This window comes from Colius striatus, chromosome 16, assembly GCF_028858725.1.
Source record: "Colius striatus isolate bColStr4 chromosome 16, bColStr4.1.hap1, whole genome shotgun sequence".
NCBI lineage: Eukaryota > Metazoa > Chordata > Aves > Coliiformes > Coliidae > Colius > Colius striatus.
Window position 1 is genome coordinate 7,527,607 of NC_084774.1, and position 21,320 is coordinate 7,548,926.

General features: G+C 55.8%; 2 protein-coding genes across 2 annotated transcripts; both read right to left on the bottom strand.

Annotated features, from left to right (window-relative positions):
* Nucleotides 1-9,843: 9,843 nt before the first annotated feature.
* On the bottom strand, nucleotides 9,844-10,893 carry LOC104557114 (P2Y purinoceptor 1). Its single transcript, XM_062009434.1, has one exon. It carries the CDS (start codon nucleotides 10,891-10,893, stop codon nucleotides 9,844-9,846), a length of 1,050 nt encoding a protein of 349 aa, XP_061865418.1.
* Nucleotides 10,894-14,449: 3,556 nt separating this feature from the next.
* On the bottom strand, nucleotides 14,450-20,324 carry CCN5 (cellular communication network factor 5). Its single transcript, XM_062009172.1, has 5 exons — nucleotides 20,233-20,324; nucleotides 17,362-17,578; nucleotides 16,603-16,854; nucleotides 16,232-16,422; nucleotides 14,450-15,734 (listed from the first exon to the last, which is right to left on the bottom strand). The coding sequence occupies exons 1-5, from the start codon at nucleotides 20,290-20,292 to the stop codon at nucleotides 15,714-15,716; spliced, it is 741 nt and encodes a 246-aa protein (XP_061865156.1). The 5' UTR covers nucleotides 20,293-20,324; the 3' UTR covers nucleotides 14,450-15,713.
* Between the last annotated feature and the right edge of the window lie 996 nt (nucleotides 20,325-21,320).

A 21,320-nucleotide genomic window follows, 5' to 3' on the forward strand; every position in this document is an offset into this window, starting at 1 on the left:
TTCAGCCTAATAAGTTTTTTATATGCCTGGAAAGCTGTCAGTTGAACATCAGCCAGGCACGAAGTACCTGCCATAAAGTGCCTGGAGCACAACCAAACGCGAAAGGTGCTGCTCTGCTTTAGCAGGTTCCTGATCTCAGCCCCTTCAGCTGGGTCATTTCTTTGGTTGGAGGGTCTTGGCTTTAGTAGTAAAATAATAAGATGAAATAATCATGCCCCTGTTTAATAATTTGTGGAAATATTTGCTGAGAGCCTGTTAATTCAGAGCTGGAAAGCAGTTTGGACTGAGGCTTGGGAGCGGGAGGCTCCATTGTGCCAGGGTGGGCTGGTCCCTGTGAGCAGCTGCTAGACCCTGGTGACAAAGGAGAGAGGCTTGTGGGATGTGTCTGGAGAAGGGTCTCGCCTCCTGGGAAGGTTAAACTGGAGATGAGCTGCCTCATGCATGACTGGAGACTCACCATAGAGACGTGGCCACGTCAAAGCCTTGGCCAGGTGGAGAGCAGGGCCTGGTCCTGAGTGGGGCTGTGTTGGCGCAGCACAGCACCATGGTGCTGGAAGTGCCATCCTGCATCCCGCTGCCAGGAGGGACAGGGAGTGAGGAACAGAGGCTCTGGGAAGGATCTGCAAATATGTGAGGCTCTCTGGGAGGGTGCCCCAGGGACAGGTCACCCCTGTCCTGCAGGGCAGCCCCTGCACGGTACCTTCAGCGCCTCGCTGGGTTCCAAGTGTTTAAAAGGTGGCTGTCAGGAGGGTGTGGAGGCTCCTTCTCAGGAGAGTTCCAAACCCACCTGGACACATTCCTGTGCCCCCTGAGTGAGGGGAACCTGCTTCAGCAGGGGGTTGGGCTGGATGAGCTCTGCAGGGCCCTTCCAACCCCCACCACTCTGTGGTTCTGTGATCCCTGGGGGCCACAGCACTCTCCTGCCCACAGGAGAGCCACAGGGCAGTGGGTCCCACGGCAGGGCAGAGGCAGCTGCGTGCCTGGGTGTGCTGGAGGGAGGAAGGGTTGTGGCTCCTGGCCCACTGGTGAGCAGAGCCATGGCCCGCTGAGCCCAGGCCGTGGCGGCAGCGGGACGGTGACCTCGTGGCGCGGGAGCCGCCGTGGCCCTGTCTGCTCCCCAGGCTCCACTTCCCAGACAGACAGTTTACAGCAAATGGCTCATTTCAAAGCTAAAAATAACCCCATAGGAAACAAACTGGCCCCAGCACTTCAGCTGGGGAAAAATGCAGTTATTAGTAAAACTCAAGATGTCCTTTCCTGTTCTGCCTCTAAAGCTCAGGGAACCAGCACTGAGATCATCAAATCCCAGAACCCCAGAGTGGGGGGTCTGGAAGGGCCCTGCAGAGCTCAGCCAGCCCAACCTCTGCTAAAGCAGGTTCCCCTCCATCAGGGGGCACAGGAACGTGTCCAGGTGGGGTTGGAAACCTCCTGAGAAGGAGCCTCCACACCCTCCCTGGGCAGCCTGGGCCAGGGCTCCCTCACCTCAGCACCAAAGGAGTTTCTCCTTGTGTTCCAGTGGAACCTTTTGTGTTCCAGCTGATGTCCCTCACCCCTTGTCCTGTCACTGGGCACTGCAGAAAATAGTGTCACCCCATCCTCCTGACACCCATACTTGTAAGTATAAATGAGGTTCCCCCTCAGCCTTCTCCAGGCTGAACAGCCTCAAGTCTTGCAGCCTTTCCTCACAAGAAGGATGCTCCAGTCCCCTGATGATCTTGGTGGCCCTGCTCTGGCCTCTCTCCAGCAGTTCTCTCTCCCTCTTGAGCTGGGTAGCCCAGAACTGGACACAGGACTCCAGATGAGGCCTCACCAGGGCAGAGTAGAGGGGGAGCAGAACCTCCCTCAACCTGCTGCCAACACTCAATACACCCTGGAGTGCCATTGGCCTTCTTGGCCATGAGAGCACATTGCTCTGGCTTTATGGTGCTGGCTGAGCTTCCCAGACAGACACCAACTTACTGCCGGATTCCAACACATTGCCTTCTCTCCCTGCTAGCCCTGCTCCATGGGCTGGTCCCAATCCTCAGGCTTCCCTGACCTGAAGCAGCTCTGGTTTTGGAGCCATGAGAGATTTCAGAGCTGAGGGAGCCCTGAAGTCCCCTGTGAAAACACTCTGGGTTGTGCTGTGCCTGGGAGCACAGCAGGCTTTGGGGGGGGAGGAATGTCAGAACAGGACATTTCAGCCTGCTTTAGCAGGGGCTTGGGCTGGGTGATCTCTAGAGGTCTCTTCTAACACCCACCATCCTGGGACTCTGATTCTATGAGAACATTTGTTTTCTCCTGCACTGACAGCACCATGGTGGGGACATATTTCCTCCTCCACCATGAAACTGCAGATTTGACTAAGTCTTATTTATATGCAGAGATTTTCCATCTGCTTCTCTCCAGGCTTTTCTCTGGAAAGATTAACCAGGAGATGAGATACATCCTCTCTGAACTGCAAATGCAAACCTGTCCCTTCCTTCCCTTGCCCCAGCTGTTTGTCCCCTGCCCTAGCCCTGGCCCTTTCTTTCCAGCCATGCTCAGGGGCTGTGGGGTGTCCCTGGGGCAGAGCCAAGGGCAGCACATTAATTGCAGCTGTTCTGGGCATCACGGCTCCAAATCTGCCATGAATCAGTCCTGGGGAATCAAATTACCACTGGGCTTTTGTGGAGGCAGCCAGAGCACTGGAGAGGTTTGGGGAAATAAACTGGGAGCTTTGCTGGGGTTTGAAGAATTTAGCTAAATTGTAGGTCCCTTGTTTGAGTGCCTCTTGGGATGGGAGCTGAGGTGCAGAGCAGGGATGGGAGATGATGCTCATCTGGGTATCCCCTCAGGACACATTCACCCCACAGACTCAGGGCATGGTCAGTTTTGGGTATCTGGCTTGGGAACTGCACGTGAATGGTCACCTTTATGAAGGAAGATTGACAGCTCTTCCCCAGCCTGGGATGCACAGGTGCTGATGGGGCTGCAAGTCCATCTCTCATCCTTGTGCTGTGCCTTTGGGCACAGAGTCACACATTCATTTTGGTTGGAAAAGACCTTCAAGATCATCAAGTCCAACCTCTCCTCTCACACTACCAAGCCCACCACTAACCCATGGCCCTCAGCACCTCAATGCTGCCCTATACTCCCAGGCTGAGCCTGCTGCTTGGCTTCATCCATGAGCCACCTTCTCCTCTTCACCCATGTGTCCCTGGAAAGGAAAATACCCTGCTCTTGCCTTCCAAGCTGCTGGGTTTGCTCTCACTGGGGCTAACCAGAACTACTGGCAGTAAATCTGGGGATGGAGAGCTATGGAATAGAGACCTGGCAAGGAGGGGAAGCGGGCACTGACCCACCCAGAGACTGATTCCTCCACCACCAGCTGTGGCCACAAAATCCGGCCACAGAGGGATGCCTCATAGTCATCCACATGGATCAGTTGCTTAAACCACAGATATCTCCCTAATATTTAATCTCACAGGGCCCCTCTCCTTCGCTGTGCACCTTGTTCTGTAGCTGGCCCTGGGGCAAACCTGCCAGAGCTCTCCCCCACCTCCCAGCTCAGTGCAGTGGGCTTGTGGCTATGGGGATGGGACTGCTGTTTGCTTTGCACACAGAAAGATGCTTTCCCCAGCAGCCCTGGGGAGGCTGCAGCATCTCCTGCTGAGTACTTTGACAGCCCCAGGCACCCAGATGAGCTGCATCCCAAGGGCTCTCTGTGTCCCCAGCTCCTCTGGGCTCTCAGCACTGCCCTGTGTTGTCACTCCAGCACAACTCCAGCTTCCACAACTAATTAACACTTAATGGAAGTGCCTGGCTCTTGGCATCACGACCACCAAACCTACATCTGAGCTCTCATCTGTGCCAGCAGCTTCCCATTGCCATGGGACCTTCTTAGCCTGAACAGCCTGGACCAGAGTGCCCTGGTCTGATAAGAACTGACCAGGAGCTGTGGTGTGTGGCTCTCCCCCATCTCTGCTGAGCAGCACCTCTGCATCAGAGCAAAGGCAGTCAGGATGGGGTTAATCTGTCTCCTGTCCTTGGATGTCCCTGGCACAGCATGGAAGCAGCCTCTCTGGGGATGAGCTGTGGTGCTAATGAGAAGCCTGGAGCTTTCTGATGCTCCTTAGGGTAAACTCTTTGCCCATGAGCTAAAGCAAACAGAAGAATTTAATGCTGTCTGGGCTGCACCCTGGCACGAAGGGCTCTTCAGGGAGCTGGATCCAACTGAGCATCTCCTGGTTGGGCAGAATGGAGGTGTTGGGTGAAATTCAAACTATAGCTGACTCCCAGGCTGAGGTTGTAGTGAGGTGGGGGTTGGCCTCTTCTCCTGAGTAATGAATGACAGGACAAGAGGAAACAGCCTCAAATTGCACCAGGGGAGGCTGAGAGAGTTGTCAGCCCCTGTTCCAGGCTGCCCAGGGAGCTGGGGGAGTGCACAGCCCTGGAGCTATTGCAAAGATGCACAGATGAGGTGCTGAGGGCCTTGGGTTAGTGGTGGCAGTGGGAGGTTAGTGGTTGGACTTGATGACTTAAAGGACTTTTCCATCCAGATGATTCCATGACTCTATGAGAAGGCAGCAGAGGTCAGGGTGCACAGAGCAGCTCCTGGGGGCTTCTCACTGCCCTGCTCTCTGTGCTGACCCTGCCTTGGGCATCCAGCAGCACTGATGGCAAGAGGCACGGAGGGCTTCCCTCTAGGGGATATTTAAATACAATCTCCCTTAAGCCTGAGCTCACCAGCTCCTCCAGGACCAGCTGCAGCCGCTCTGCAACACACACCCCATGCACGTGTGTGCAGGGAGCTGCTCTGTGCTGCTCTGTCTGCTCTGTGCTGTGAGGCCCTTCCTCAGCCCTTGCCCTCCCCAGCCCCACACCACATGGCATCACCTATTTATAACTGCATGCACTGCAGGAATAATATTAGACTGTTGGCCTCACATAGGCACGCTAAATGTTGTTCTATTTATGTGACTTGCGCTTCTTCACAAGCTGTTGGTTGCCCAAAACATGCTGCAGAGCACAGACAGACTCAGATTTTCCTCTTTTATTACAACCCTCAGCAGCAGCACCCAGCCCCAGGTATAGTTACCATTCTTTCCCAGGTCACCTGGACTAATTACATCTTGCCCAGCCTGATCGATATCCTTGGTAAATACGAGAACCTGTCAGGCCTTTTGTCCCTGTAGCCAAAGGTACTTTAGCAATGAAATTGTTTTGCTGAAGAAATAAATGCTGAATCTGAGGATGCTGTGACCTCTCCTCTGTGACCTGAGTGACTCAGCCCTTTCTGTGTGTGCACTGCAGCCTCACACAGTGTCCCTCTGCCCACCGTGACGGGGCCCAGGCCCGCCGCAGCCTCCTGCTCGTGCTGCTCGTGCCTTGGCTTCACACATGGTCTTCACACCTTCACCTGTCAGTGTGGCAGGGACTCCATGCACCACCTCAGTCCTGCACTGATGTCCCCAGCACCCCCAGCCCTTGTCTTGCTTCCCCAGGCTGTGGGAATTTGGGATGAGTGGCTAGAAAGCTGTCCAGTGGGAAGGACCTGGAAGTGTTGATTGACAGAGGCTGAACATGAGGCAGCAGTGTGCTCAGGTGGCCAAGAAGGCCAAGGGCATCCTGGCTTGTATCAGAAATAGAGTGAGCAGCAGGGCCAAGGCAGGGGTTATCCCCATTTTCTCGGCACTGGTGATGCTGGAGCTCAAATACTGTGTTCAGTGCTGGGCCCCTCACTCACTGCCACAGGGACACTGAGGGGCTGCAGAGTGGCCAGAGCCGGGCGCAGAGCTGGGGAAGGGGCTGGAGCACAAGGGGGCTGGGGAGGGGCTGAGGGAATGGGGGTGCTGAGCCTGGAGAAGAGGAGGCTGAGGGGAGACAGGAGCACTCTCTGACACTCCCTGACAGGAGGCTGCAGTGGGGTGGGGGTCAGTCTCTGCTCCCCAGTAATGAATGGCAGGACAAGAGGAAATGGCTTCAAATTGTACCAGGGGAGATTTAGATTGGAGATTAGGAAACACTTCTTCACTGAAAGTGTTCTTAGACACTGTCCCAGGCTGCCCAGGGAGGTGGAGATGGAGTTCCCATCCCTGAGGATATTTAAAAGATGCACAGATGAGGTGCTGAGGGCCATGGGTTAGGGGTGGGCTTGGCAGTGTGAGATAAGGGGCTGGACTTGATGATCTTAAAAGTCTTTTCCTACCAAAATGATTCCATGATTCCAGTCTCTGACACAAATGCATTAGGCCATGCTTTTAGCACAGGGCAGCCAACCCATGCTTGTTCAGCAATCAGGGCTTAACTAACCATTCCAACCCTCCTGAAGTGAGGTGGGCAGCTCAGGTAGAGCCTGGTTCCACCCAAGGCTGTGGATTCACACTCCATGGACTCTGTATTCACAGCTGGGGGCCTGTTAAACGAGGCTTAGTGATCGCTTTGCTGAGCTGAAGGAGTGTCTGTGGCTCCTCGCCCCCCACCGCAGCCTCTCACCAGTGTGCTGGGTGCAGAACCCCTGGAAACACGTGTCTAGTCTCTTTTTAGGAATCTGTGCTATGTGACATAAAGAGAATTGAGTCCTATGCATTTAGCTGTTGCTGATAGCAATATTTTCTCCTTGTAGGGTGTTTTGCATGCCAAGAAAAACAGATTTGCATTTTAGGGAAAGAAAGTGGTTGGTTGTACATCTGTGTGTGTGCCTGTTAATTCTGCCTGAAACACTTCCCGGGGCTGTCAGCTCAAAAGTTCTCTTTAATGGAACAAATCTTGACTGTGTTTGCAACAAATTCTCAACCAAGAGGGGTTATTTAGTGAAGCAAGAAATGCTGCCAAATTTCCAGGCTTGATCCCAGCCCTGGTAATGTCAGCAGGAGAGTTCCCACCATGTTTGGTTTATTGCTTGTGTCTAATCTGGGTTAAGGGAGTTAAAAAGCTCTGTTTGGGTTGGATCTGCAGACGAGTTCATTGCTCCCCCCTGCTATGCCAGAGAGCCTGTGGGAACAGCAGATGGTACAGGTGGGATTCCTCTCGCCTGTTTGAAGCATCGAATCCAGCAACAAATAGCCAAGGGAGAGAAAAAGGAACATTCAGATCATCTTAAGACAGGAGCCCAAAAGAGGAAAAATTATTTCTTCCTGCAGAGCCATCTCAGCTCATGAGGATGTGCAGCTTGTGTAAAGAACCCTGGCAGCTCTGGAAGGCCTCTGCTGCAGAGGGGAAAGGATCTTGCTCAAAGTCATCCCCTGAGCAGAGGGGTGCTCACCCCAGTGCTGCCATGGCTCATCTGCTCAGGCCTTCCCCCTGCGTTTGTGCCAGCAAGAGCCAAGGATGTAATCATGACATAGTAACTCGAGTGGGCACTGACACCCTCCTGCCAGCAGCAAATGACTGTGTGGCTCTGCCAGTGGCTGGCAAAGCTGCTGGGAGAAGGGGAAAAGGGGGATATGGCAACTCCTCACCTTCCCTGTCCCCTCACTCCCTCCCAAACATGCACTAAGTCCTACCCTCCTCGTGCTACAAGTGGGGACCAGCACAGAGCAAGAGCTCAATGCACCAGAGATAATCCCAGCCCCCTGCTCCCAGGGGATAAAAATGCACTGAGGAGGTTCTGAGGGGGCAGTGGTGCCTACATGTTCTGGATGAGGGAAGGAGCCTCCCTTGATGGTGAGGGTGGGAGGAAGGAGGGCAGCTTTGCTGCTCCATCACCTGCTGCAAAAGCCAGTCATGCAGGCTCATGTGCCAGTAGTTAGCTTTTAATTTACACATAGAGCTAATAAAGAGAAGGACCTCCCCCCTTCAGGCTAGAGGAGAAAACCAACATTGTCTGAGAATTGAGGAGACCGTAAAGCAAAAGACTAAGAAAAAGCCCCCAGTATCTTAGATGCATCAGCCCGACACACAGACCTTTAACAGCTTTTGCTGATTTGACAGATGCAAGGTCACAGGAAAATGAGCAGATTTGGAGCTCAGAGATGCTTCTCAGGATACAGATCATGACAGGCACTGAAGAAGACAGAGCTGGGCCCAGCCATGCAGGAGGTGAGAGTAGAGCGTGCTGGTGCTCCTACACAGCCCTGGGCCCTGGGATGCAGGGATGCTTTATTTCAATCCATCACACACAAAGTGGGTGCAGTGATGGGGTGCTGCCACTCCCATGGGCTGTGAAGAGCTGAAGCATTTTGGATGAGATCCGTGTGTGAACCCAGAAGAGCTGGGCAGCTTTTGGAGGCATGGTTATGTGTTTCAGGAAAGGAGAAGAGTTCAGAGCGCTGGAGGAGCACAGAGCCAGGGAGTGTGTGCAAGTAGCAGAAGCCAGACCTCCTTCTAACACCCCAAGATCTTCCCTACTGCAGAGACAGCAGGATTTTGCCCTTTCCTTTGGATGAAGCAGGAGCTGGAAGTTCCAGGGCTTTGCTGCACCCTGCCCCATGCTGAGCAGAGTCCAAGGACCTATCTTAGTGCATGCTCCTGGCCGCAGAGCCCTGGGAACCTGGTTGCTGCTCCCTGCATCAGCTGGCCCCTGCTCCAGCCCGCAGGCCAGCTGGCTCCTGGGGACCTGGAAAGCTTTACAAGGAGCCATCCAACCCAAGACTGAAAGTGTGAGGTGTTTATTTGCCCTTCAGACAGACTGACTGCAGCTGAAAGCCGAGCGCCGGTCCCTCGGCACAGTGGCAAAGGCGCGAGGAGCCGCTGCCTGCCGTGAGCGTCGGGCTGTGGTCCTGGGGTGCAGCGCCCAGGGCTTGGCACAGACCCAGAACAGGATGGTTTTTAACTCACAATCCACTTCCTTTAGCCAGGCTGCAGGATCTGCTGTTGCAAATCACATTGCTCCGTTCAGGACAGAGACATACATGCTGGTGGGGAACACCAAGAGCAGAGTGCTGCTCAGGAGCTTGTGCTCCCCCCCCCGAGCAGAGATGCCCTGGTGATGACACACAGACTGCCCTTGCTGGGGAATCTTGCCTTCACAAGCCTTCAAACCAGCAGTGCTGCTCTTTTTTTATGCATGTCTGGTTTTTAATAGACATATCTAGTCCCCTCACAAGGCTGGATAGGAGAGTAAGATGCAGCCACCCACCTGAAGACTTCAATGCTCTCCTGGGATTTGCTCACTGAAAGCAGCAGTTCAGGCTCCTGCAGTCATTTGCCTTGCAAAGAAACCCCAACCAACAGCCTCCAGAAACTTTCAAATGCTGATTTTTTTTTTTGTTGTCTGCTATATGTCCTCACTAAAGAGTGAGTAATGCTAAAATTCTTTCTTTTTCTTCTGCGAAGGAGGTGGGCAGCAGAGGATAACACAGATCCTGAGGCAGCTCAGTCATCCAGGAACTGGCACAGCTCGATCACATCTTTCTATGAATCTTTCCAAAGCACTTTCCCCTCCCCCTGCAAAAACCGACCCTCTCAGGTGGCCTGTGAGGCACGCAGTTCATTACCAGTGCCTTCTCCTTAGGTGGAGGAGGAATCCTGTCTCAAACCCATGTCTGATGGGGGAGAGGAGATGCAGTGAGGGGGAATGGCATCATTCACCTCACTCACTGAGGAGCTCAGCAGGGAGCCAGGGGATGTTAACCAGCTCGGACTGCTGCATTGCAGGCTGCACTCAGAAGTGCTTCAGGACTGAAGTAACACTGGAGTAATGTTCATCTGTCTCCAGATGTACTGTAGGCAAAATGATTGGGTGAGTAGCTTTGCTCTAAAACCTGGTCCCAGCTTGCTCTCTGATGCTAGCAGTCATGTCTATCCCATGTGTGAGACTGGGGCCAGTGATGCTGCAGCCACCATCTCTCTGCAAAACAGGCATCAAGGTGGGGGCTGCTCCCAAGAAGGGGCCACACGCAAACTGAAGTGGTGCATCCTTTGGACAGGGTATTGGGTACCTCAGAGCTCATCAGAAGCCTCCTCCTCACAAAGAATGATGTTCATCTTCTTCTCATCTGCCTGGCTAGAGGTTTTCCTTCCGAAGATGGACCTCAGGGACTGTCTGGCTCTTTGGTGGATGGTCCTCATACAGGACATGCAGTCTTCACCCGTCATCACATACAGCAGGGGGTTGAGGGCACTGTTGAAGCTGGCCAGGCCCCGGGTCACCTGGTAGGAAGTGTAGATGTTCTTTAAAGCCTGTGTGCAGGACCCCTGCAGCTGCCAGCCTCGAGACAACAAGTTGAGGTTTCTGAAGATGTGGTAGGGGAGGAAGCAGATGGAGAAGAGGACCATCACGAGAATCACCAGGCTGATGCTTCTTCTCCTGAGGCTGAGGTCCACGGTGTCGTTCCTGCAGAGCACCACAACCACACGGCAGTAGCATCCGATGATGATGAGGAACGGGATGACGAACCCAGTCACGGTGACAGCCACAGTATATGGCAAGTAAACGCCTAGGTTCTCGTGCCCTGTGGTGTCATGGCACTGTGTCCCCTCTTCATCCATCTTGCTGAAGGCAAAATCAGGAGCTACGAGTGCGATGACCCACAGCCAGACCATCAGGCTGAGCCACGGCGAAGCGGCTGCTCCCTGGCACCTGCCCCGCGCCTTCAGCGGGTGCACGATGCCCAGGTAGCGGTGGACACTGATGCAGGTGAGGAAGCCGATGCTGGCGTAGAGGTTGAGGTGGAAGAGGCCTCTGGTGACCCGGCACCAGCCGTGCCCGAAGAGCCACACTCTGCCCCGCAGGTAGTAGCTGACGAGGAAGGGCAGCGTGCTGACGTAGAGCAGGTCGGCCAGGCCCAGGTTGCCCACCAGCAGGCCCAGGGGACGGCGAGTGCCGCGCCGGGGCCCGGTGCAGAGGTGCCACAGCCCCAGCCCGTTCCCCACCAGCCCCACGGGGATCACCACCAGGTAGACGGCGGGCAAGAAGCTCTGGGCGAAGGCGGTGTTCACGGGGCACAGGGCCTCGCTGCTGTTGCCAGCCCACGGGGTGAGAGCCTCCATGGCCGTCTGCGTGGCTGGTCCCTCTCAGCGCTGGTCCTGGCGGTGCCCGTGGCAGAGCCGTGCCCAGAACTGGCCCCGGCAGTGCTGTGTTCCCCGATGCCGCTGCACTGCCTTTGCCAGGCACTGTCGGAGGCTTTGGGGAGCAGGGCTCTGCCCTGGAGCGTGGGGAGGATGTGGCCAGGGCTGCCTCGGCACAGAGCCTCAGTGTCCGGTGGCTTCTGCCACTCCCTCAGCGCTGCCGCCAGCCCACTTGAGATATTTTGAGCTGGGAGCCGGGACACGCAAGCCACCAGCTATTTCGGACGTGGTGAGTGCCTGGCGGGAGCAGGAGGAAGGGAGCAGGGAGGTGGGAGAGGGGCTCTGCCTCGGAGCGGGTGGGAGGCGGCTGATGACAGGGGCCAAAGCTTTCAGCTTGCTTCTGTTCTCTCTCACCCAGGGTGAGGAGCAATCCCCTGTCCCTCCGGAGCAGGGCTGGAAGCTGCACCCTGTCAGCTGCCTCTCCTGATGGCCTTTTTCCTGGCCCTGCTGCTCAGACCATGCTGCCATCCAGGAATGGCAGGAGCTGGGGTAAGGCAGAGACAGCAGTTTTCCTTCCCGTGGGGCTTGTGCTGCCCAGCCCTGGGGCTGGCAGAAGCCAAACAGCTACACCTTCCCGACAGCACACAGCAAGTCCCTGCTCTTGCTGCCTTCTCTGTCACTCCCCAAATACAAAAATCCTCCCTCCCCTTGAGTGACTTTGGCCCATGTGGGGAGGAAACACGAGGCAGGCTGTTATTTTCCTCTCTTGCCTTCCCTGTCACAGGGAACATCACACAGAAGACTCCCAAATACTGTGAGACTTGTCCAAGACCTAAAACCAGCGACCCCAGAAAGCAGCCCCAAGGAAAGCCAGTCCCCATTTACATTGCTGAGCAGCTGCTGCTGCATAAGCAAGGCAGCTCCTGGGCACAGGAGTAAACAGGCCAGCAATCAGAAGGGAGAAGGCTTTCCCTGGCAAGCCAGGGGGAAACGACTTTGGCAAAGCAACTTCAGGTGAAGGGCTGAGCCCACGAAGGGCCAGGGCCATCTGCTCTCCTGGAATCTAATCTAAAGCAGCGGGTGGGAAGAGGCTGACATCTCACCTGCTAGTGGGGAAGGAGAGGGATGAGTTTGACTGAGCCACCCTGACTGCCTTTCCCTCCCTTGGGAGCAGCCAAAATCTCTGCTGGACCATGCTCTGGTACAGCAGGTCAGGGCCAGTGTAGGGACACCCAAGGCATGGAGAGTGACAGCTGTTGTGATAGTGCATTGGCTCCAAAAAACACTTGCTGGAGCAAGTAAACAATTGGGAAGGCTGTATGTTACTTCCTGCCTGTGTGATAAAATCCAGCCACCACAGGCATGCCCCAAGAGGAGAAGCTTAAAAGTGGTTTTCATGGGGTGAAGATATGTGTGTTCTGAGGTTTTCAGAGGCTCTGGTAGGTTTGTGCTCCTGGAGGGCAGCAGCAGAGGGGGTCCCTGGGGGATCAACCCCAAGGAAAGCAGTCCTGCGTCCTGCTTTGCTCCTCCAGGCATGGCAGCTGCTCCTGCAGCCTGGGGTTGGGGTGGCACTTGCAGAACAACTTTATGGAGGTGCAGAAGTGCAGTGAGGTGAGAGGAACAAACTGAGGGTGGTTTAGTCCCACAGCATCAGCCATTGAAAAAAAAAACGAGGCAGAGACAGCAGCAGGCTGGGAGGACTGCTCTGATCATGGGGAGGGTCACAAGCTGCTCTCAGCAGTGTAGGCAAAACTTGCTCTGACCCCAAAATGAAGGCTTGGGGCTGGGTGCCTCCTGCCATGGAAAGGGCTGCAGCCAGCATGGGGAGCTCTGTCCATGCTTGGCTGCAGCCCTGTTCCTTCCACAACTCCTGTTTCCCTTTCTGCCTTCCTCACATGTAGTAAGTAACGTGTTCACTGACCCATGGTTTCACCCACAGCAGAGGTGCTACTGCCCAGCTCTGCCCAAGCATCCTATTTCAGGATGCTCCCCTCAGTCACACTGCCAGTGTGTCCTGGGCAGGGTAAGAGCAGAGGGCTGGAATAGTCTGGCTTCAATGAGGGGCTCATCCAGCCATTTCTCATCCACTCCATACTGTTAAGAATCATCAGTCATGAGAACAGCTTGGAAAAAACTTCCAATGCCCATTGTTTCCTCCTGCAATACTGCCCAGGTTCTCCTTCAGCTGCTGCATGTGCTGAAAGGAGCTGGGGCCTGTTGCTCACTGCTGACTCAGGAGTACAGTTGTCAAACCAGGTGTCATTTCTGTGTGCAGATCTGGCAGCAGGCCTGGAGGACAAGGGGTGAATTGTCTTCTGGTTTGGGGGTTCCAAAAAGTCTGTACAGAATCATTTATGGATAGCAGAATATTTCTCTGCTGCCCCCCAAGAGCAGGCAAAGCCCATGCCCTGCTCCACCAAAGGTTGCAATAGACATGATCCTCAAATAACCACGTTTCCAGGGTAGCAGGGCTTTAGAGGGAGCAGCAAATACTGTGAGGCTGGCAATCAAATTCCCCTGTATTCACGGGGAAAAAGAACTCTGATTTATCTGGATTCATTAATTCATTATTGAGATGTTTTCTGCTGGGTGAATCAGGGAGAAATGACATTTGGAAGAGAAGAAAGAAAATTATAGCAGAGGTGCATTGAGTCATTTCTGTTTGAAATGAGAATTACAGGTTACTGCTTCCAAAGTGACCTTTTGGGTTCTACCATCACACCGAGGTGGATTTGGGAGGGGATGAGGGGCCTGGCAGGACTCCCTGCCAGCAGCTTGCTTGGCTTTGGTGACCGTGTCCCAACACACTCAAACAAGAACTGGCCTAAACCCAGGATTTTCAGTACACAGGACACATCTTATCCATGTCAATCGAGGAATTATTGTGGTTTTCAAGTCAACATGAGCCTCGTGTCACCTCGTGCCATTGCAGAGGTGAAAAAGCCAACAAAAGCTTCGGACCAGGTCACGTTTGTTCTGCAATTTGCTGCCTGCCAAACACTTCTCACTGTAAATAATTCTCTTTGTAAGCAACACTTTACTGCATGATCAGTGAGATCTTTTTCTTCCCTTTTCTGCCCTGCAAGAGGTCACTGGAAAGCATCCTTGACTTTATTTTCAGCTCTTGCAGGAGCCAGGGGAGTAGGTGAGAGGCTGCCTTGGCCCTGCTGCCTTCCTTCTGCTTGTGGGGAGGCTTTTCCCCAGGGCAGGAGAGGGGAGCTCCCTCTGCCGTGCAGCCTTCTGCCCCTGCACCCCCAAATCTGTCCCTTGGCCTGGGCTGGGAGCTCAGAGGCTGATGATGCTGGGGAAATTCTGGTCTGGGGTGAGCAGAGGAGGTATGGGGCTGGTGGCAGGAGGGATGAGTTACAGGGGGACAATTTGGCCTTCATGTTTATGGGAGGCTGAGAAGCAGCATGGCCTGGTCTGTGCCTGGGGCTGCAGACCCTGCAGCAGTGCAGCCAGAGCCGAGCTGTCCTGCACATGTGGCAGCGAGTGAAGACCTGACACCACCAGCTGGGTAAAAGCAAAGGGGCAGAATTCAGTCCAGGATATAAGACATCATAATAATGTTTTCAGTGCTTGGATTCACGCTTGGTTTGTTAAGTCTTTTTTATTCTCTTACCCTAAGCAGTCCGAATTTGAGGTGTCTCCAAGCTGCTCTGTGCTGGCTGTGAGCAGAAGGGCTCCAAGGGCTCCCTGGGGCTGGGCTCAGCCCGGTGGACAGGCTCAGACAAGCTCCTCTCCTAGACGGACACATCTTTCTTTTCAGTTCCAGGAACACACATCTAAACTGTCCATCTCTCCCCTGGACACATCGGGTAAGCCTGTGCTCCTTTGCAGCTCGCGCGTTCCCTCTGCACACTTGTGCCAGGCCGTTAGAGGGCATTGGGGTTTCACTTTCCAGCCACCCAGCAGGACTATCCGTGCGAGACAGTCGGGGCAGAGCTGCTGAGCTGCTTCTTGCACGGCTGGAGCAGCTCCAGCAGCCCAAGCCTCATCGTTGCCCTTTGTGTTCTCCTCTCTGCCGCCCTCCTCCGGGGCTGGGGCGCCGGGGGTGTGCTGGGATGGCAGGCGCCGGCTCAGCTCCTGCCCCGCTGGAGCTCTGCCAAACCGCCAGCGCCTGCGAGAGGAGGAGGAGGAGGAGGCCGGGCGGAGCAGGAAGGTTCCCGTTTCTTCTGCGGAGATGTGGGGAAGATGAATTGGAGCTGCCATCAGGAAGACGCCTCTGCCTATGGCCAGGAAGGCGGCTGCTGGGTGGGTTCGGTGGGGTGGCTGAGCTCGGGCACGCTCAGGCTGCCCACACTGGTGTGGTGGTGAGTTGTGTGCAGCCTGATGTAGCTGCTGCTTCCCCGGGGCACAGGGCAGGAGGGTTGTCTCCGGGGATTTGGGCTTCCAGGTGGTGGCAATGGACTCTCACAGCGCAGAGCTGGGGGTGTGATGAGGTGGAGGAGCAGCAGCACCTCTCCAAAAGATCAGAGAAAGGACCAATTCCTGTTTTCTCAGGTGGGTTCATGCTCGGGGCAGGGTTTCCCCATTTCCTATTTCGTTCAGCCTAAGAAACATGGGGATGCTGCCCAGTAACCCTGCCTGGGGCATAGGGTGCACAGAGGGGGCAGGTGCTGGGAGATGTAGGGATCTTGTTCTCTACTTCTACCCTCCTTTGCAGCCAAAGTCCATCAGTTCTTCCTCAGTTTCCCAAAGGACACATCTTCCATCTCCACCGAAGCCACAGTGCCATGGGCTTGTGCCAGACTCTGCCGGGACGAGACGTTGGCTCTGGGATGTGACTGGGGTGGGCACGACTACAAACGACCTCCTCTTCTCTGGAAAGGCAGAGCAGACGGTGATGGGGCAGAAGGAGCAGGGTGGTGGTGTGTCCCCTACATCTAGGAAGCAGGGACGTGTGGCAGTGGAGGTGGCCGGCCCTACAAAGTGCCAGCTCCATGAGAGCAAGGCAGTTGTGCAGCGTCTGTGCTGGGGCTGTGCCAGGCTAATTAAAGGAGTGTCAGAGCCACCCCTTGGGTGTACCCAGGGAACCAGGCAGGAGCTGCAAATGCATCTGTGGCTCGCCTGTGCAGCTCAGGGTTATGTGGGATCCACATTGCTCTTGGATTCAGACACCCCCAAACTGAGGCCTGAGCTGCCAGCAGCTCCTTTCCAAGTGGAATTTCAGGAGATGGTTTGTGTGCTCCTGAGACACGGTCAGCTCGTGGCTGAGAAGGGCTGAAGGGTAATCAGAGGTCCCATGGCTCAGGGTGGCTGGAGTTTCCTACACCCATGGGGGTCCCATGGCTCAGGGTGGCTGGAGACCCTCACTTACCGGGGCTGGCAGGGGCAGTGCTGGGCAGGGCCCGGCCATGCAGAGCCGCCGCTGAGGCTCCAGCCTGCAGTATCGGTTCTGGTTGGAGACGCGGGTGGCAAAGCCGATGCCGCAGGTGACTGAGCAGGCGCTCCACTCCGTGGCCCACTCCTGGCAGGGGTATGGCAGCGGCAGGGGTGCTGCCCTGGGGGCTGGATGGAAAGAGATGAGAGGGAAGAAGGGTGGTTGGAGCCAGGCGCTGCGCAGGCTGCCCTGCAGGTGCTGCAGGCATGGCCCAGAAGCCTGCAGTGAGGTGTCTTGTGTGCATGTCCATGGTCAGGGGTGAAGGGACCTGCGTGGGCATCCCCTCAGCAGCATGCCCTGCATCTTACCTGACCCAGCATCCCAGAGGAGGTGCTGGTTTGGGGCTTCACAGATCCACTCGGGGCAGCACTTCCCCGGGACCTCCACGCGCCGTGGGTGGGGGCAGTCGGGGGTGGGCAGGCGGATGTCCTCCTGGCACAGCGGGACGCAGGTGAAGCCGCCGTCCAGGCAGCGGCACTGGAGCTTGCAGCTGGGCTGGAACACCTCCCCAGCTCGGTAGAGCCGCCCATTCACCTCGCAGCCCTCCTCACTCTCTTCAACTGCAAGCGACGGGGAGCCCGTTAGGGACAAAGTGACAGGGAGATGTGGATGGCAGAGGGGACTGCAGGGGCAAACCGTGGGGCTGGCACGAAGGGACTGAACAGGGAGGCGACAGAAGTGACTGAGGGGTGTGTGGGGCAGACACGGGTTTGCAGCAGCACGTGCATTGCCCAACCTCCCCTTCCTCCCTCCTCTCATCTCGCACAGGTTGGTGAGAAACCCACTGCCCTTTGCTTCTGACCCTGACTTCCAGAGCTTTCAAGCCAGAAAGAAGTTCCTCTGAGATTTCTCTGCAGGACCCCCAGGCTCCAGCCCTGGCAGACTGACTGCAGCATCCCCGTGTCCATCCCCACTCAAACCACCCTGAACCCCCGCTCAGCAAGCGGCACGAGAGCCGGCCGGAGCCCCACGAATCAGCCCCGATAAAGCTGCTGCCCTGAGAGCACTGAGGGGGATGTGGCAGTGGCCGGGGCTGGGCTGGGGGCACAGGGGGTCCCCGGGCTCACAGTTGCAGGTGGCCGCTGTCCCCGCGGGGGCTGCACTGGGCTCGCAGACCAGCCCCTGGCTCCGGTCGCAGACGTGCAGGAGGTCGCAGGGCTCTCCCAGGCGCCGCGCGCAGATCCGACAGCAGCCGCAGCCGTCCAGGACCAGGGGGGACCCGCGGGGACAGCGGGGCGGCACCCAGGGGCAGTAGCAGGGTCTCTGGCACGGCTGGGCACACACCTGCGGGGGCAAAGCCGTCGCTGATTCCACACAGGCTGGGCTTTTGCCTAATGGCTGCTGCTTCACTGGCACAGCCAAGTAACCTTCTCTCGAGCGTGAGGGCGGATCTTTGGTGGAGGGAGGCTCTGGGAATCTTTGGGAGTACTGGAGGTCAGCCTGGAAAGCTACTGCCCCCTGGAAAGCCTGGGAGGATGAGAGATGCTCAGCACTCTGAAGGACGGGGACTTAAACACACCACTGCTCTGGATATGCAGGAGGAGGATGGAGCTGCCAGGAGCATCCCAGGTAGGGAGTTATTTACTGATGCTGGTGGGAGGCAGCCACGTGCTGCCCCAGCGCCGTATGTGAGACTGCATCTGGAATATTGTGTCCAGTTCTGGGCCCCTCAGTTCCAGAAGGACAGGGAGCTGCTGGAGAGAGTTCAGCACAGGGCCACAAAGGTGATGGAGTCGAGCATCTGCCTTGTGATGAAAGGCTGAGGGAGCTGGGGCTCTTCAGCTTGGAGGAGACTGAGAGGTGATCTCATTAATGTTTACAAATACATAAAGGGCGGGTGTCAGGAGGCTGGAGCCAGGCTGTTCTCAGTGATGGCCAATGACAGGACAAGGGGCAATGGGTAAAAGCTGGAACAGAAGAGGTTCCAAAGAAACACAAGGAGGAATTTCCTCACTGTTGAGGTGAGGGAGCACTGGAAGGGGCTGCCCAGATGGGCTGGGGAGTCTCCTTCTCTGGAGACATTTCAAACCCACCTGGATGAGTTCCTGTGTGACCTACTCTAGGTGGCCCTGCTCTGGCAGGGGGGTTGCACTGGATGAGCTTTCGAGGTCCCTTCCAGCCCTTGAGATTCTGTGACTCTGTGAAAGCAGCCTGTCTCCACACCTGCCACCAGGCAGCGGGTTGTGCCCAGCTGGAGATGTGGCTTTGCTAGGGCTCAATGCACAGGGTGAGGGCACAGCATCTCACCCCTAACAGTCTTAACAGCTCTCATTCATGCTGAAAAACAGAGTTTTGTGTTGGCAGCAGGGGAACCGAAGCCAAACCAACCTCCCTGCTCTCCCTCCTGGCCCAGCTGCCACCTCTGCCTGTCCCTGGCTGCAGCCTCCTCTGCCTGGCCTGGCCTGCTGCTGAGGAGCCCAGAGATGGGCACATCTCTGGGGACTGGGAGCTACATTTCCCCTCTGAGCCAGACTGAGCAATCCCTTGAGCATCTTGTGCAGGCAGCACTTGTGCTCCCATCGGGTTGTATCTGACAGGGCGGTTGCCTATAGGGCCTGAAGCCAAGTGATTTGGCTCTGCAGTCTGGAAGTCAATCCTGTACCAGTCCTGGCCTATCACTGTGAGCCCCAGGCAGCAGCTCTGAGCCCCTCTCCAGCAGCCTGGCCACTCTGCTCACCACACAGCACATGCAGCACAGTCTGGCAAATGTGTCACCAAACAAAGTCATCCCTGTGCAGGTCCAGACACTGGTCTCTCTGCTGAAACTGCTGAGAGATTGATGGGTTCAGCTGGACCATGTGGATTTTAGATACTCTTTTTCTTCCTCCTTTAGCTTCTGCCAGTAGCATCAGCTTTGACATGAGCAGCCCAACAGAGGAGGTGAGCGCTGCTGTGCTGCCTGTTCCCTATTTACAGCAGCTCAGGTGGTTTTTATGGGCCTGTAGAAATGTCAGTGCCAGGACATAAAATATATCTGGGAAATCTGAGTCTTGTTCTACTTTTATCAATGAGCATCACTGTTAGTGTGACAGAAACCAGAGAGAGCCCCGTGGCAGGGACTGAAGGACTCGCTGTGATGGGCAGGTTTGGGCTGGAGGCACCAGGGCCCTTGGTGATTCTCCAGGCATGAGTGCCTGAAGGAGTCATTTCTCCATCACAGCTCAGCTAGGCAGCCAAGGGCATTTTTCATCTTTCAGGAGGTTGCTGTTACAAATCAATGTTTTAGAAAGATTAACCAAGCCAAGTCCATTAATCCATTTCCTCCTGCTCCTTGTAATTAACTTGTCTTTAGATGACAATGTGGCTCCTAGCAGAGACCTTAACTGTCTGGGAGAGGAATCAAATTGGCACCACGCTGCCATATGTCCCTGCTTGCAGAAGGTCTGCCTTGGGATTCAACCAGCAATTAGAAGAACTTGGAGCTGAGACACCTCAAACTTTTCAACTTTTCTTTGCACAGGCAAATATTTTCACACAGAGCCCAAGGGAAAAAAGAACATAGTCACTCCAGCAGCCCCAGCTCTGTCAGAGGGACTGGCTTTGCATGAGCATCCCGGGACAGCGGCAGAGCTGAGTAATGCTGAGACTGGTGCTGGCTGCCCTGCTGGCTGCCTCGGGAGCCTGGGCAGGGTGTCTGCAGGAGCTGCCACTGCCGAGCTGCTGCCCTCAGGGACACAACCCACAGCCCCAGGGGAGCTGCAGGGGCCAGCAGACAGCACATTGCTGTCATTCCTGCGTGCTCTGGGGACGCTGAGCCAACGCCTTTGGGCCATGAACGTTAAGACCCCGCTTCATTTGCTTCATTGCAAATGTCTCTCCCGAGCCCGGCTCAGCTCCCGTGGGGCTGCATAAATCCAGCTCACGTTACATCCCATCCTCCCTGCATCTCGATGCTTCCCCGAGTGAGGCTAAAGCTGCCCCAGGGCCCCGTCCCTTACCTTGGAGAGCATGCAGAGGAGGGAGAGGAAGAGGAGTTGCTTCTCCAGCTGGAGCCTCATGCTGCTCTCCCCTCTGCCACTTCAGCACATCACCCCCCAGGCAGTTTGGAGGCAGCGGCGTGGTCGCAGGTTTTAAAGCCCCGAGCAGGTCCTGCTGGTGTTTATACTCTCCCTGCTCTGATGTCACTCACAGGCTCCAATATAAACATGAGTAGGTTTGGACAAGCCTCAAGATTTTCCTTCTTTCTTTTTTTTTTCCTTGCTTTCCTCTTTTTTTTTTTCCAGCCCACATTCCAGCTGCCATTTCCACTCCCTCAAGGTGAGAATGAGCTGTCGGCCCAGACAGAGTGAGGGCAAGGGAAGAGGGGCTGGGAGGGAGGGTGAGCCCCTTGCTGCCAGCTGCGACTGGCAGGGAAGGTCTGTGCCTCTTCTTGCTGCCCAAGGTTGGCCCAGGCAGAGCTGGTGCCTTCCCCTTGTGTTTTGAAGGCTTGGCAGGGCTGTTCCTGCCACCAGCAGCTCTGGGATGTTGCCAGCACCGAGGAACTCAGCCGAGCACAGTGCATGGCAGGCTGTGGGAGAGGGGTGAGCTGCCCATGCTGAACACAGCTCAAAGTCAAGGGCAGGATCCAGTCCCTCCATCACTGGGATGGCGTGTGACCTGCTTTTGATTGCCAGCAACTGAGGCTGCAGCAGTTTGCCAGGCTCCCAGGGGCCTTCCCACTTTGCTTCTGTGGTGCAGCAAGAGCTGGAAAGGGATCCCCTGTGCTATGTGGGGCTGGCACAGCATCCTCTGTCCCACGTGGGGCTGGCACAGCATCCCTTGTGCTGTGTGGGGCTGGCACAGCATCCCCTGTGCTGTGTGGGTTCAGCACAGCATCCTCTGTCCCATGTGGGGCTGTGGCTGCCCAGGGAGGCTGCTGGGGCAGGGGGTTGGATGCACACCGTTGCCCTGGGGTATATGATACAGTGAAGGCTGCAGACTGGCTCTGCTGATTTCAGGCCTTGTAAAACCCAATCTGGCTCCTGAAAAATTACAACTGGCTTAAGTGATCGTGAGAAATGGAAATCCAGTTTTGGGGAAGAGGAGC

Bases quoted from the DNA above. Each gene is read 5' to 3' on its own strand.
- LOC104557114 (XM_062009434.1), bottom strand. From the start codon at position 10,893: ATGGAGGCTCTCACCCCGTGGGCTGGCAACAGCAGCGAGGCCCTGTGC.
- CCN5 (XM_062009172.1), bottom strand. From the start codon at position 20,292: ATGAGGCTCCAGCTGGAGAAGCAACTCCTCTTCCTCTCCCTCCTCTGC. The intron at 16,855-17,361 runs GTGAGCCCGGGG...CGTCGCTTGCAG, and splicing joins GACAGCGGCCACCTGCAACT to TTGAAGAGAGTGAGGAGGGC. The intron at 16,423-16,602 runs GTAAGATGCAGG...CTTTCCATCCAG, and splicing joins CCTCTGGGATGCTGGGTCAG to CCCCCAGGGCAGCACCCCTG.